This window comes from Protopterus annectens, chromosome 1.part2 (genome assembly GCF_019279795.1).
Source record: "Protopterus annectens isolate FY-2018-M chromosome 1.part2, PAN1.0, whole genome shotgun sequence".
NCBI classification, from domain to species: Eukaryota; Metazoa; Chordata; order Ceratodontiformes; family Protopteridae; genus Protopterus; species Protopterus annectens.
Window position 1 is genome coordinate 158,627,711 of NC_056727.1, and position 16,564 is coordinate 158,644,274.

General features: G+C 40.5%; 1 protein-coding gene across 3 annotated transcripts in view; it reads right to left on the reverse strand.

The window, feature by feature from the left end:
* Positions 1-16,564, reverse strand: part of PPP1R21 (protein phosphatase 1 regulatory subunit 21) — a 1,169,673-nt gene that overhangs the window by 1,021,126 nt on the left and 131,983 nt on the right. For 2 of the 3 annotated variants that reach the window (XM_044055334.1, XM_044055351.1), the window contains exon 4: positions 7,215-7,247. The exons of the other annotated variant lie outside the window; for it this stretch is intronic. In XM_044055334.1, coding sequence (XP_043911269.1) covers positions 7,215-7,247 — 33 coding nt within the window. The remainder of the gene's footprint in view (positions 1-7,214; positions 7,248-16,564) is intronic. 3 annotated transcript variants of the gene reach the window in all.

The window sequence follows — 16,564 nt, forward strand, 5'->3', positions numbered from 1 at the left end:
TTAGAGGTAGATGGTGATGTAGTATGCAGCATTTAAATCTGTGCAGTGGTTATTTTGAGATTTTTGAGTACTAGTTTAAAATGGGAATATATTGTGGTTTAATTTTTTTTTAATGTTTAGAGGTAGATGGTGGGTGCAGTACGCAGTATTTAAATCTGTGCAGTGGTTATTTTGATATTTTTGAGTAGTAGTTTTTAAAGATATAAAACCTGAATGTATATGTAATTGTTATTATTCTTGGGGGTATGATTTGGAAGCATTACTTTTAAAAGGCTGAACTGTGTACAGAAGTTGTTTATTTCTGTTGGGGGGCAGTGAAATATAAATTTAATGTGATGCATTTCTACTGTCGTAGCTTTTTCTGGGTATTGTCTGTTTGCAGATAGAAAATGTTCGAGCATAGTTTGCACTTTTTTGTATGGAAATGTGTGCAATTTAATGCTGTTTTCAGGAAGTTACGATATACTGTTTAGGTAATTTTTCCTGTTAGTTCCTGCAAGTCCATGTGTATGTGGTGCAAGTCTACCTTTTGAGGGGGAATGTTAACAGTTAATGTAATTCATTTATTATTCTAGTAGGTACATGTTGCCAATTTACCAAAGCAGTTTCAAGATTGCTTTCATTTATACTTGTAAATGTGTGCATTTAATTTATTATGCATTTTTAATAAGGTTAAAATGTACTGCTTTGCTTGTAATGTGAATAAGGGTGTGTTGCTTTTACTTGGGCCTGTTTATTGCATTGCTGTGCTGGGTAAATTACTCTTAATTGCTATGTTTTGAGGTAAAAGGAGCCCATGGAGTCTGCTGTACATTGTAGTTTATATTACTTCTCTTGCAAGAAGTATTTTTAAAAGTTAAAATGTTTACAGACTTTTTTCCTGTTTATTTTTTTTTTGTGGATGGACGCTCAGAAGTTAATGCAATGTATTTGAGATTGTGCTAAACCATGTCGTTGTTACAGGGTAGTTTGCGTTTATACATAGCAAAGTTTGTATTTTGTGTTTTAGTGATGTCTTCAACATACTTATGTACTGTTTTCATTATAATCCGATTACGACCAGTGCTGCTGTTGGGCATGTTCATTAATAGATCATTGCGCTGTGTAAATTAGTGCCATACATTTCTTTTACCTGCTGTGGTCAAAAGCTAAATCAGGTCTATGGTATCCACACTGTGCATTCTCATTCATTTTAGTGTTTTATTTGACCTTTTTCAAACTGTAATAACTCTTTTCTGCTCCATTCCTCGGTTCTTTCGCATGCCAATGTTTTTCGAGCCAGTTCTTTCATGTGCCAATGTTTTTCAAGCCAGTTATTTCGCGTGCCAATGTTTTTTAAGCCAGTTCTTTCATGTGCGAATGTTTTTCGAGCTAATTCTTTCATGTGCCAATGTTTTTCAAGCCAGTTCTTTCGCATGCCAATGTTTTTCAAGCCAGTTCTTTCACATGCCAATGTTTTTCGAGCCAGTTCTTTCGCATGCCAATGTTTTTCGAGCCAGTTCTTTCGCATGCCAATGTTTTTTGAGCCAGTTCTTTCGCATGCCAATGTTTTTTGAGCCAGTTCTTTCGCATGCCAATGTTTTTCAAGCCAGTTCTTTCGCGTGCCAATGTTTTTCGAGCCAGTTCTTTCGCATGCCAATGTTTTTCAAGCCAGTTCTTTCGCATGCCAATGTTTTTCAAGCCAGTTCTTTCATGTACCAATGTTTTTCAAGCCAGTTCTTTTGCATGCCAATGTTTTTCGAGCCAGTTCTTTCATGTGCCAATGTTTTTCAAGCCAGTTCTTTCATGTGCCAATGTTTTTCAAGCCAGTTCTTTCATGTGCCAATGTTTTTCAAGCCAGTTCTTTCGCATGCCAATGTTTTTCGAGCCAGTTCTTTTGTGTGCCAATGTTTTTTAAGCCAGTTCATTTGTGCTGTGCAGCAGTATGTTACTGCACCCTACTAACACAGTGTTGGTAAATATGTTGCATATCAGGTAAGTACAGATTCAAGCATGAAGACATCAGCAGTTTCATCACAGTCAACCAGCAGCAAGAGAATGTGCAAGTGACAGGACATTTGGAAAACAGAATTTGACTGGATCGAGAGATGCAATGATGTCAAAGCATTCTGCAGGTACTGCAAGAGAGAATTTATAGTGACCCATAGTGGAAGAAATGATGTTGCACGACACGAGGCAACTGAACAACATAAGACTGCCATTCTTCAAGCTAAATCCACTCACCTGATGACAAAGTGGGCAAGGAAGGCAAACCTTGAGGGACCAGAACTTAGGATCATTGCAGCAGAAGCCTCTGAGGTTTTCCATGCTGTTAAGCACAATATTTCCTATAACAGCTTGGACTGTGCAGTAAAGTTGGCCAGCCAACTGTACAGTGACTCGGTCACTGCAAAGAAACTATCTTGTGGCAGAACCAAGGCTGAAGCCATAGTCGAAAATGTTTTGGGACCACACTCATTGGAATGCCTCCTGCATGACCTTCAAAAACCAGGCACTTCATTTGCAATTTCATCAGATGCTTCGAACAAGGGGAACATAAAAATTATTTCCCCTTGTTGTGAGGTATTTTTCTAAAGAAGAAGGGGTGGTGAATGGCCTTTTGGACTTCTATGAAGACCCTGATGAATCGGCACAGCAAATTTCCAACATTATGGAAAGGCACTCCTTGCCCTGGAACAGCATTTCAGATTATGGGGCTGATAATGCCAGTGTGAACTATGGGAAGAAATCTGGTGTGTATACCAAATTAAAAGAAAAGTGCCCATCACTCCAGAAGGCTAACTTTGTTGCCCATATCATTCACAATGCAGCCAAAAAAGCTGCAGCACAACTACCATACAACGTGGAAGCATTTGTAATGAGACTTTTCAGCCACTTCTCAGGTTCGGCCACAAGGACCAGAGACTTGAAAGACTTCTTTGAGGTTTGTGGCATGGAATTTGAGAGTCTGTTAAGACATGCGCCAACAAGGTGGCTGTCACTACTCCCAGCCATTGAAAGAGTAGTGAAAAATCTCCCAGTGCTCCAGTCCTATTTTCTCTCTCAGGGAGAAGAGGAGAGGAGACCCCCCGGCAGATATGGCAGTACTTTTCAGCTAATGAACATGGTGAGAATGAATTGCCTACGCTGCACCAGTACTATTTGCACTTTCCCTGTGCTGTTCTTGTTGATTTTAATGAACATATAAGTACATTAGAAAAATCAGCACTTACTGTCATGGAAACTTTTTGTATAATGGTCTCTCTGAAGCAAAAACTGCAGGAAAGAGGTGCTTTCTTTGGAGGGAAACTTAGGGCACTTATGAGCACATTAGACAGCACTTCTGCTAACAAACTGAAAAGAGACTTCATTGTGTTCTTGGAGACAGCAGTGAAATACCTGGAGCAGTGGTTTGATTATACTGAAAGCAACTACAGGTTTACACTATCTAAATTACCTCTAAATGAGCCCTTTGCCTTCAGTGACTTGCTTAATGTGACCACTGCCCCGAGTCTGCAGGATGTAGATGAAGATTATCTTTTTAGGGACTACTTGGCAATTAGGCCCTCTCTCGAACAGTTATGTAACACAAGCTTGACCCAGGAGAGAAGTGGCTGAAGCTTTTCAAAGAAGGGCCTGAACTGACTACACTCTATCCGGTAATTGCTAGGGTTTTATCTATACCGCCCTCAAACGCATTTGCAGAAAGAGTTTTTTCTTTGGTGAAAGGTAAATGGACAGATGTGCGAAACCGATGTAGTGTGGACTTGTTAAAAGCTGAACTAATGATGAGTATAAATTACCGGATGAAATGTTGTGACTTTTACTCAAATATTGTTTCAAATCGGCCCCTTCTTCAAGCCATAAAATCAAATTCAAAATACACTTTTAAAAAAAAGTGATTTAGTGTACTAGTGTGCAGTATAAAATACTAGGGTGCAGTTTGTAATTTTATTTTTTTCTTTGTTTAGCATTAATTTGCTAGGGTGCAGTATGTAGTACTAGGGTATGTAGTTTTGTGTTTTTTCTTTGCTTTAGCTTTAATTGATAATAAAAAGTCTTAATTTTATACTTGGCTTGTATGTGGTATGCAGATTTGTTTAAGTTTTCTTTCTGAATAGTAATGGTTGGTTTATGAATGTTTTAACTTTTTAAATAAACAAGTGTCTGTTTAATGAGTAGTGTATTTTTTATTCATTTAAAGTTTACTTATTGTTACAACTGATTAGTGTGTGTTTGCAGTAATAGTTCACTTCATTTAAATGGTTTGAGTTTTCAGTATGCTGTAATGTCACAATGTTGCATCCATAACTAATACTGCATCTCCTTTAACAACTCTGGTGATGTCGTGGTGGGGGTGTGGCCAGTGTCATGTTGGCCACATCTCTATCCTGCTGACCCCACCCCCATGTCCCACTTTGCCCTTGTTAAAAGGTGGCAACCCTATACCTCGAGACCCAAGTCAACAAGGTTGGCAGGTAGTCTAACTGTCCATAATGCTAGGTTGAATACTGTTGTCACTAGGAGTGGCTTTTCAGAAATGATCACGGAGGAGCTCGGCGAATGGATATTTCTGCCTGGGTTTCAAGGGAAAATTTGTTGAATTAACTGTCCAGCTTTGGTGCACAGCTGCATGGTAGTGCGTAGTGCTGTGTGACATGCAAACAAGCAGAAACCTGTTCAGATGTAGGGCCTAAATGCCAGAGGCAAAAACTTAAAAAGACTAACAAAATTCAAATGGATCAACGAGGATGCTTATCCTAAGTCTTAGACCAGCCTCCCTTTACCAGTCAGGTCCCAATCAACATAATTCTCTCACAAAAGTGCAGATAGGCCCCTTCCAATCAAAGATAGTGTGGAAAACGTGCTCAAAACAAACTACTACAAACAGTTCCAGCAGCAGCAGGCCTGGATCTGGACAATAGTACAGCTACTAGCTACCCTTGTTTCAGCAAGAAACATTAGAGAATGCTTAACACAGCATAAAAACAGCAGTGAGACACTGAAAAAATGTTTTAAAACAGCAGAAAATCAGCAAGGAAGCTCTAAAGAATGATTTAAACAGTACAGATCAGGTACTGCTTGGTGGGAAAACCAGAGCAGGCAGAGCAGATAGCTTTACATCTGTGAAAGAATACCAGTAAATACTTAAAACAGTGGAAACAAAAAAGCTTGCTAAACGGTGAAAACAGCAATAAAATTCGATTTTACGGGCAAAGTGCAGCAGGCAATTGCAGTATAACAATGTAGTTTAGTACACAGTAAATAAATACAGTATAAAAACAGGCATCAGGCAACTGATGCCAGTTACCTACTCATAGTGGAGAAGGTGGCAGAGAAAATGTTGAGTGCAGCTGCAGTCCCAGCCACCTCTAATAAATCAGGCCTGAACTCCTGTTTCTTTAACAAAAGCCATTCAATCACTCAATTTTACATTTGCTTTCAACAAGCAACCCTCCAAAAGATGCTATGACATAATGCTTTCATTTGTCCCTCTCCATACTCCTTTTGAATAACATGGCATACAGTTAGGAAGGCATCTAGTTTCAGTGGTTGAGAGTGGGTTTTTTAAAAATGGTGACCACTGCAATACTTCTAAACATATTTGAAGTTTCCAAAGGTAGTACAGATAACCACAGAGAAGATTCAGCTCCACTGTATGGTAAACAAACTGGTACACTGTGTGAATAGTTTAGGTCGAGACTTTTTTTTAATCACAGAAAGTACTTTAAATGCCTGCTTGAAAATTATAGAGGTCAAACGGCAAGAAAGGACTGGATTGCATTAAGATGTGCAAACCATGAACCCTGGATAAGGGATGCTGCTACAGGTCAAGAGGTATAGTTCTTATGGACAATGGTGTTTAGATGTTTACTATTAATGAACAAAGTTTGTAAGGCTGAGATGATCCTACTGGCTGCACTTACAGCAAAAGTCCTATCAATGTATGTTATCTTGTCATGTTAATAATGTATAAGACAGGAAAATCTGCCCTGTGATCCACTAGGCATACTTATATGAAAACAGCTATGCTGTGTCAACAGTTTTAGCATACTCAGGTGTCTGTGCAGTGCATCATTCACAGATGTTGAATGCCTCCAAACTAACATATGCCAATGACAGAAAACCAATAAATGATTCAAGCAAAAACAGTAAATTAATTTGAACACTTTGAATGTAATCTCTGGTCTGACACTACATCAAATATCAGCTTCACACATCCAACCCTCACATAGTATATATGTATACAGTTTAAAATATGCCAGTGCCTATGAAGTTGCATGTCATATAATACATTTTCTCAAAAGAGTCTATGAAAGTACGCAATAGAGACCAGTAGCACACATCTGCACAGCTCATGGAGCAGTCTGCTGAACACCTAGATATAGCACTCATCTGCTTAGCCATGGAGCAGTCAGCCAAACACCCAAATATAACACATCTCCCCAGTTCATACAGCAGTATACCAAACACCTAGATATAGCATGCATCTGCCCAGCTCATGGAGCAGAGTGCTGAACACCCAGATATAGCACACATCTGCCCAGCTCATGGAGCAGAGTGCGAACACCCAGATATAGCACGCATCTGCCCAGCTCATGGAGTTGAGTGCTGAACACCCAGATATAGCAGGCATCTGCCTAGCATATGAAGCAGTCTGATGAAAACCGAGAGAGTATGCATCTACCCAGCTCATGGAGCAGTCTGCCAATCAATCACACATCTGCACAGCTCCTGGAGCAGTCCGTCAAACATCCAGACACAGCACAGATCTGCAAAGCTCAAGCAGCAGTATGTGGAACAGTCAGATTTGGCATGCATCTGCACAGCCCTAGTTATGTACTGATCAAGCATTTACTATTTTCATGCCCATTTAAGAAGCACTATGTCAATGAAAACACACCAAAAAGTTAGACAGAGCCATTACATTCTGAAAGAATTAACAGGCAATTAATGATTAAAAGCCAACATAGTGTCAATTTTTGCTGAAAAGTTAGTAAATTTAAATGCTGTACAATATAAATCACGGTTAACATCTGTTAAGCAAAGTTTCTATCAAGCATGTATTAGTCTCAAAAAATCTGTTAACTGCTAAGTTCAAGTGTTGCATATACTTGAAGGGTTAGAATATATTTTTATTTGCTAAAAGCATGCAGATTAAACAATTTATTTATGATTTTTTTTTTAATTTTAAGGCATAGTATCACTTTAAATATTTAACTAAGAACACTCACATGGGCTACCAAAATCTTGCTTTCAGGGAAGTCCTGGGGAAAACACATTACATGAATGTTTTACAGATGTATTAGATTTGACTACACATTTAATTCAACAGTTAGTTCTTGACTCAAGTAACATTTACAAATGCAACCCATCACAGGCCTGAACTTAAAACAGATCTTCAAGACCAAAATTAGTACTGCATCATACGACTGTAATTTTCTCAACAATAAGAAACACAAACAGCAAAGCAAATTTCAATTAGCGACAGTTTTAACTCTCTGTAGGACAAATTAAACAACAAATCAATCCTATACGCATTTTATATATATATATATATATATATATATATATATATATATATATATAGATATATATACATACATGCATATACATATGGAAGAATAGTTTGGTAACAGCACTCTGTGCAACACCAGTAGCAGTCTAACATCAAGAAAGTACAGTTGTGTAAGTAAACTTACTATAATGGTAAACATCTGAATGATCGTTGCTGCAGCAGCAAAAGCTATACGAGTAAGATTCTGCATAAGATATGACGGCTGGCAGCTTCTAAAGCTTCGGGCACCTTCCACAAGTTCAAACAGTTAGGAAGTTCGAGCTGAGTTGCCTAAAAAGACTGCTTTGGGCACCAAGCCCTTCAGAAATTTCATGCCAACAGAGTGAAGGGCACCGAGCACACATAGGACACTGCTAAGAACAACCAAAATAAACATCCACACCTTGGCATTAAAAAAAAAAAAACACACACACACCAAAAAGCAGGTGGGATCAAAGGAGGGAGTAACTGCTGCTCCTGACAATTTTCTCACTCAAAGATAAAGATGTTGTCTATATATGTAAACATGTGAATAACCTGTAGCCTGCAATGTGCTATAACTGGAGCTAGACAGTTTATGACCACTCTTGCAACAGTGGATTTCCAAAGGATAAAGAACTGATAACGTGATCCACACATATACCTTAAGAACAGACTGAAGTCTGCAAGGATAAGAATGTGATAGGCATCTTTTAAATCTAAGGTCACCAAAAAAAAAAAAAAAACAAAACTCAAATGAGAAAGGAGGACTAAGAGACTGTATCATGAAAGCTTTTAGAACCTGGGCACTATACTATATAATACTAATAATATAATACAATATATAACACTTATAATATATAATAATACTATATAATATATACTGGTTTAAGAAACAAAGGTCTAGAACTTTCTTTGGCACTAGAAACGTTCTTGAATAAAAAAAAGTCTTCCCCACTGGGAAGGAGTTTCTATTACACCTGAGAAAGCAGGTGCTATAGGACAGGAGGGAATAGAGGGATTTGGTCTGCTAGATGTGGAATAATTCCCTGAAAAGGAGGGATTTCTTCCCACTGAAGTGTGGACCCTGCTGAATCAGTATCAGAACCCATTTGTCTGACACAGTCTGTTGCAAACCAAGGAAATGGTGATTCAGACCTTCTGGAAGGGGTAAAGGATTGCCAGGGTGGGGGGACAAGAAGGTCTCATAGGCATTCTGACTTATTTGACTGTCCTTTGTTTTTGGAACCTCCCTGGCATTGTTTTTGTAAACAGCTGTTTACCAGCATTTAGTTTTGTTTCTTGCATAAATTGGAAAAGGGTGTAAAAAAATCCTTAGAGAAGGAGGATTGAAACATCAGAGATTTCCTGTTATCAGTTTACCCCCCAATCACTTTTTTTGATAACCTTGGTAGCAGAGACACCAAAAACTGGACCTCTATCCAAAGCTGAATTTAAAATCTCATTTTTTACATCCACTGGGAGGTTTGGGGAACATAGCTAGGCAAACCTAGTTAACACAGTACCAGTGGCAGCAGCCCTGGGATGTGGTATCTAGAGAGTCATAAATACACTTGAGCAGTGACCTGAAAATAGAAGAAAACAAATCACAGAAAGCAGAATTTTCCTCACAGGAAGGAACTGCTAACAAGTATTTCTTCATACATCGCAGTTAGAATAAACTTTAACATATGAACCTGACAATTCAAAACTCTAAAAATTAAGCTTGCAGAAGCATATTATGAGAAAATGCAAAATTAAGATTGCAGAAGAAAGTTACTGTCAGCTGCCTGTCGGATGCCAGGATCTGTCACATAACGCACACACTCAGGTCACTCCACAACACATACAAATATGACTCTGTCATTGTCCATGTAGGTGTGAATGACCTGAGACATACCTCCCTGGACTACATGAAAAGAGACATGGAGGAGCTCTCTGATCTTGTAGCCAAGGCAGGTATGACCCTCGCCCTGAGTAGCATCCTGCCATCACCCAGAATGATACCACAGTACAAGGACAAAATGATTGACTTCAACAATTGGTTAAGCTTCTGGTGTTATTCTAAGGAAATCCATTATCTGTCTGCCTGGGATGACATGATCGACAGACCACGATGCTTTGCCAGAGATGGCCTGCACTTGTCGCCCTTGGGATTCCGGATACTGGCAAAGGCTCTTGCCACCCCTATATTGCCTTTTTTAGGCAAGGTTCAAATGACAAATTCACCACTGTAACAGGTACAAGCAAGCAAAACCTGAGGGTAATGCTACTCAATGCTAGATGTTTAAACCTCAAAATGCACTTACTCGAGGCACTCCTTAAAATGAAGAACACGGACATCTGTGCAGTGACAGAGACCTGGTTCAAAGCTCCAGAGAGCACCCCTGCATTACCAAGCTTTAATTCATACCACACCTTTCGGCCATCAAACCTGGACTGAAACACTAAAGGTGGAGGCATGTGCATATTCATTAAGGATATCCACACCTCCAAGCTAGTTGTTCAGCATAATGCATCCGAGATTATCCAAGTTCAACTAACTCTGGGCAAAACCACAATCCAGATTGTAGCTTGCTACAGATCCCCCCACCATGCCCCAGGATTCCCACTCCTCTTTAATTGATACACTGGAAAATATTAAGGTACAACCCAACACTCTAATAATAGGAGATTTCAACTACCCCACCATTAACTGGGGAAACAACTCGTGTACCAACTCTTATGCTCAACTTTTTCTGGAATTCATCAATTCCAACGCCTTGGATCAACTTATCCACACCCCCACCAGGGGCAGGAATATCCTAGACCTGGTCATCATCAACATGGGTGACCGGTGTTCCACACCAGAGGACAGCTCCTCGCTGGTCAGATCTGACCACAAGCTAATCACCCTAGCCATCCGCATCCCGCTCCCACCATCTATTAGGAAAACAACCGTAAAAAATTTCTCTAAACCCAACTTCACGCTTCTTAAAACAGAAGTGGCAAACTTCACGACACCCATGCAGATTGACAATGGAGGTACGACTGCTGAATCCTACACAAATACACTTTTATAAGCACTTACATGAGTGCATGGATTGTGCTATCCCTAACATAACCAAGATCCTATCCTCCAAAAATGGAAGCCAATCTGGTGGTCTTCTGCCATAAACAAACTCTACAACAGAAGAAAAACTGTTGCAAAAAAAAAAAAAGAGTAAAATCCCACAATTGGAGGAACTCCCTGGTCAGCCTCAGTAAGAAGATGAGATACCTCATAAAATCCTCCAAAGCTAGTTTTGAAAACAAAAATCGGCACCGATTCTAAAAACAACCACAAAGCATTCTATAGCTAGATCAAGAATCTCAATGGCAACACTCAGGTCTGCTTGGAGTTACAGCACAGTGACACTAAATATACAGAACCAACTGATATTGCTAACATCCTGGCAGATAGGTTCAGTGCTAACTTTACCCCCTCTCGCCCCCTAAAGGGTCCATCTTTATACGGGAAGAATGCAAAATTCCTGTAATCACGACTGCACAGGTAAAAACCTCACTCTCCAGAGTCAAGAACACACCATCCATGGGACCTGACAATATCGCAGGCTGCCTTCTACACAAGCTACAGAATGAACTGTCACCCCACCTATGTACCATGTTCAATCACAGCCTCACCTCAGACTTTGTGCCCATTGAATGGTGCACCGTGATGATTATCCCACTCCACAAAGGGGGGGGCCAGAACAGACCCCGGGAACTACTGCCCCATTTGCCTGACGAGCCTGGTCTGCAAGGCCATGGAACGTATCATCATGGAACTCCTAAACAAAGACATTGGAGATCTCCAAACTCTGGACCCCACACAGTTCGGGTTTGTAAAAGGCACATCATGTCTCCTAAACCTGATAGACTTCTTTGAAGCAGTCACCAAAGCCATAGATGAGGGTAAGGTGGTTCACACAGCCTATCTAGATCTCGCCAAGGCATTCAACACCACCCCCACTCTGGAATTACAGATAAACTCACTAAACTAGGTATAAATCCCTATGTCACAAGATGGGTTGCCAACTGGCTTACTGACAGAACCCACACTGTGAAAGTAGCAGACTCCAGATCAGACTTCAGACCAATGACAAGTGGAGTACCACAGGGTTCACTCCTGGGTCCTCTCCTGTTTGGTATCTACTTCTCTGAAGTACAGGCTAACACAGAAGATCTTTTGCTAACTAAATTCACAGATGACTGCAAACTAGGAGCCATAATCGAAACTCCTAACGATGTGCACATGCTACAAAAAGGCCTCACTGAGACAGATGCCTGGTGTCAAAGCCATGGTCTCAAGCTCAATGCCAAAAAGAGCATTGCCATCCCCTTTAGTAAAAACATCTGTACCCATGAACTACCACATAGGTGGTAGTCTACTTAACACCAAAAGTGTGATGAGACCTTGGGACACAGGTGGACAGTAGTCTCTCCTTTGATAATCACATCGCTACAGTGGTCAGGAAATCCTTCTATGTGGCACACCTCATCATAAAAGTTTTCTCATCCAAAAAAAAAAAAAAAAAAAAAAAAAAAAAAAAAAAAAGAGGTCATTGTTCCCCTCTAATCATCACTCATATCACTCATTAGACCCATTATAGAGTACAACACCCCTTTTGGTATGTACCTCACAAGACATCTACAACAACTGGAAAGGCCACAGAAATACCTCATAAAGAGGATTACTGGCCTCAAACAGATGCCCTACGCAGACAGACTCAAAACTCCAGCTTTACACTGTCGCATATCATCTATTCAGAGGTGATCTCTGCCTAACATACAAAGTAATGTCAAACCCAGAGCTGTTGGACATGCTCCACTTAAAGAAATCTCAATCCCTTCGAGCTATACGCTCTAGGGACCTAAACCTTGTCACCACAATAAACAGAACATGCTGGAGGAATATATTCCTGTTCCAGAGACTTCCCATACTCTGGAACAGACTACCTATCGATGTCAAACAGAGCTCCTCATTAGCCCTCAAGAAAAATCTTGATGACTGGATGGGTAATAAGAAATTCACCCTGGAGATCACTTCTGTGGTTTTGCTTGACAGGGAAGCAGGAAAATAATTTTCTTGGGTGGTGAAAGCCAGGGTACCTTTTTGGCTAGGCTTGTATAGGCCCTAGGGCCAATAGCCTAGTACCTACCTATGAACCTATATAGCTTTTTCCCCAGACTTATCAACTGTTTCATCATCCATGTCAGAAGGGGAAGGATTACAGTTAAAATGCTTGGAAACAGCTGGATTGACTAAAGCTATAGCTGCTGGATCGGGTCTGGGATGAGTGCATAATAAGTATGTACAAATTTCCTCAGTCTGTCTGCTTTCTTAGGTGTAGCAAGCTGACTATCAGGGAAACCACAGGTTGTGGCAAACACATCATCCAATGCAGGCAGCACTTGGGGGGTGGGGGAAGGTTCTGGGAAGTCCAGTTGTAAAAGTTCATAGTGTTTTCTGAGGGACTAAGAAACCTCAGTGTCCTCCCACTGAAAACACTGGCACACTGTGGAAATAGACTTGGATAACATGCTCTCCTCAGAGTCCAAATCAGAATTCAGAGGAGGAAAAAAACAGGTCTGTCCTATCACTTTCCTCTCTAGATTCAATTTCCCAAATCACGTCAGGAAAAGATGAATCCCTTTTTCTCTTACCAGAAACCACATGATAAGAAGGGTCAATAGTAAAAGACCCAGAGCCAGAATTAATAAACTACTCCTGTCCAGTGAAACTGAAGTAGGAGAGGACATACAGTAGGTATGCACACCCCTGTTAGAATGCCATGTTTTTGTGATAAAAAAATGACACCATAATAAATGATTTCAAAACTTTTCCCACCTTTAATGTGACCTATAACCTGTACAACTCAATTGAAAAAAAAAACAAATCTGCTAGGGGAAGAAATATAAAAAATTAAAAAATGTACAATACGCTGGTTGCACAAGTGTGCACACCCTTAAACTAATACTTTGTTGTGTGTGCACACCCTTAGTTGAAGCACCTTTTGAGTTAATCACATCATTCAGTCTTCTTGGGTAGAAGTCCATCAGCATAGCACATCTTGATTTGGCAATATTTGCCCAATCTTCCTTGCAAAAGTGCTCCAAATCTGTCAGATTGCAAGAGCATCTCTTGTGCACAGCCCTCTACAGGTCATCCCACATATTTTCTAGGTCTGAGCTCCGACTGGGCCATTCTAAAACTAATTTTCTTCTGGTGAAGCCATTCTTTTGTTGACTTGGTTGTATGCTTGGGGTCATTGTCGTGTTGAAAGGTGAAATTCCTCTTCAAATTCAGCTTTCTAGCAGACGCCTGAAGGTTTTGGGCCAAAAGTGACTGGTACAGTTCCAGCTGAAGAAAAGCAACCCCAAAGCATAAAACTGCCACCACCATACTTCACTGTGGGGATGGTGTTCTTTTGGTGATGCAAAGTGTTGTGTTTGAGCCACACGTACCTTTTGGAATTGTGGCCAAAAAGTTCAACCTTCGTCTCATCAGACCATAACACATTTTCCCACATGCTTTTGGGAGACTATGCATTTTTTTTTGCAAATTTTACCCGGGCCTGGATGTTTTTCTCTGTAAGAAAAGGCTTCTGTCTTGCAACCCTACCCCATAGTCCAGACATATGGAGAATACGGTACATTGTCACATGTAGTACACAACTAGTACTTGTCAAGAAATTCCTTCACCTCCTTCAGTGTTGCTGCAGGTCTCTTGGTCTTCATCTGGTCTTTTCATCAATTTTGGAGGGACTTCCAGTTCTTTGCAAGGTCACTGTTGTCCCATATTTTGCCCACTTTTTGATGACTGTCTTCACTGTATTCCATGGTATATCCAATGATGTGGAAATTTGTTTGTACCCTTCTCTTGATTGATACTTTTTCAACAATGAGATCCCTTTAATGCTTTGTAAGCTCTCTGCGAACCATGGCCTTTGCTGTAGCAGGCAACTGAGTAAATGCCAGGAAAATCCTACTAGGACAGCTGAACTTTATTTGGGATTAATCAGAGTCTCTTTAATTGATGGCAGGTGTGCACCCAAAAAGACTGAATGCTGTAATTAAATCAAAAGGTGCTTCAACAAAGCATTAGTTTAAGGGTGTGCACACTTATGCAACCAGCGTATTGCACTTTTTTTATTTTTTATATTTTTCCACTAACAGATTTGTTTGTTTTTCAATTGAATTGTACAGGTTATAGGTCACATTAAAGGTGGGAAAGGTTTTGAAATGATTTATTGTGGTCTCATTTTTTAAAATCACAAAAACCTCGCATTTTAACAGGGGTGTGTGCACTTTTTATATCCACTATATGTTTCACTTTCTGTTTCTTTTTGACACGAAAATTAGGGCAAGCAGGATGAACACAACATTCTAATAAAGTAGAGGCACCTTCACTGCCCCTTCTCCCAACATCAACAAAAGTGGCTCTTTCCTACCCATCTAGGAGACCCTGACAGCCACAGAGGATATGGTTAACCACCAGACCATAGTGGCTACATGGCAAAACCAAATGGATCCTGGGGAAACAATGAGTGGTCTGAGGAACCAACTTTGGTCACCGTAGAGTTATCCACCTGAGGCTCACCCAAACTGCTGTAGTGGCAAAGGCTTTAGTTAACTAACTTTTTGTGGCTGGAAAAGGGACAGACCGTGGGACCGGCAGTTTGTTCCATGGTGAAGCCAAAAATAGTACCTCTTTCTTAGTGAAACAAAGCAGCACAAGCCAGTAAACATTCAATAGCATTTAGCTACTTTTCCCCAATAAACTACAAAAAAGCATTCTAATGCACTTTATGGTACTTTTTGGGCCTGCTAAACACAGTTTCTCCACAGGAAAAAAATGGTTTTAGAACTTTTAAAGTTTCAAACTGCCAAACACAAAAGTGCGCTTCTATTTAAAAGTTCATAGGTTGGTACTAGGCTATCACCCATAGGGCCTATACAAGCCTAGCCATAACAATTCCCTGGCTATTTCTTCCCATAGTATTTACTTCCCTGGATCCCTGTCTAGCATGGCGACTGACGTGATCCCCAGGGTGAATTTCCTATAGCCTATCCAATCATCAAGGTTCCTTTTGAAGAGGGCCAAAGAGGCGCTCTGCTTGACATGTATGGGCAGTCTATTCCAGAGTCTGGGGAGTCTCTGGGTCAGGAACCTATCCCTCCAGCATGTTTTGTTCATTGTGATGACAAGGTTTAGATCCCTGGAGCATGCGTCTCTGAGGGACTGGGATTTCTTTAAGTGCAGCATGTCCAACAGCTCTGGGTTTGACATGGCCTTGTATGTTAAGCAGAGATCGCCTCTGAGTAGACAATATGCAACAGAGTATAGGTGGAGTTTTTTTTTTTAGACGGTCAGCATACGGCATCTGCTTTAGGACATACGGCATCTGCTTTAGGACTGTGATTCTTTTAGTGAGGTATTTCTGCGGTCTTTCCAGTTATTGCAGTTGTCTTGAGAGGTAAATACCAAACAGGGTGTTGTATTCTATAATGGGTCTAATGAGGGAGGAGTACAGTGGGACAATGACCTCCTTTTTTCTGGATGAAAAGCCCTTAGTGATGAGGTGCGCCACAGAGAAGGATTTCCTGACTGTTGTGGCGATGTGGTTATCAAAGGTGAGGACACTGTCCACCTGTGTCCCCAAGTCTCTTATCGCACTTTTGGTGTTTAGTGTATTGCCACCTATGGGGTAATTCATAGGTACATGTTTTTTCCCAAAGGGGATAACTATACATTTCTTGGCACTGAGCTTGAGCCCATGGCTCTGGCACCAAGCATCTGTTTCTGTAAGGCCCTTTTGCAGAATATCCACATCATTTGGAGATTCAATAATGGCTCCCAGTTTGCAGTCATCTGCGAACTTTGTTAGCCAGAGTCCCTTACTGTTGGCCTGTACTTCAGAGAAGTAGATGCCAAATAAGAGCGGTCCCAGGACTGAACCCGGAGGTACTCCATTTGTCACTTGTCTGGAGCTGGATTTGGAGTTGGCTACTTTTACAGTGTGTGTT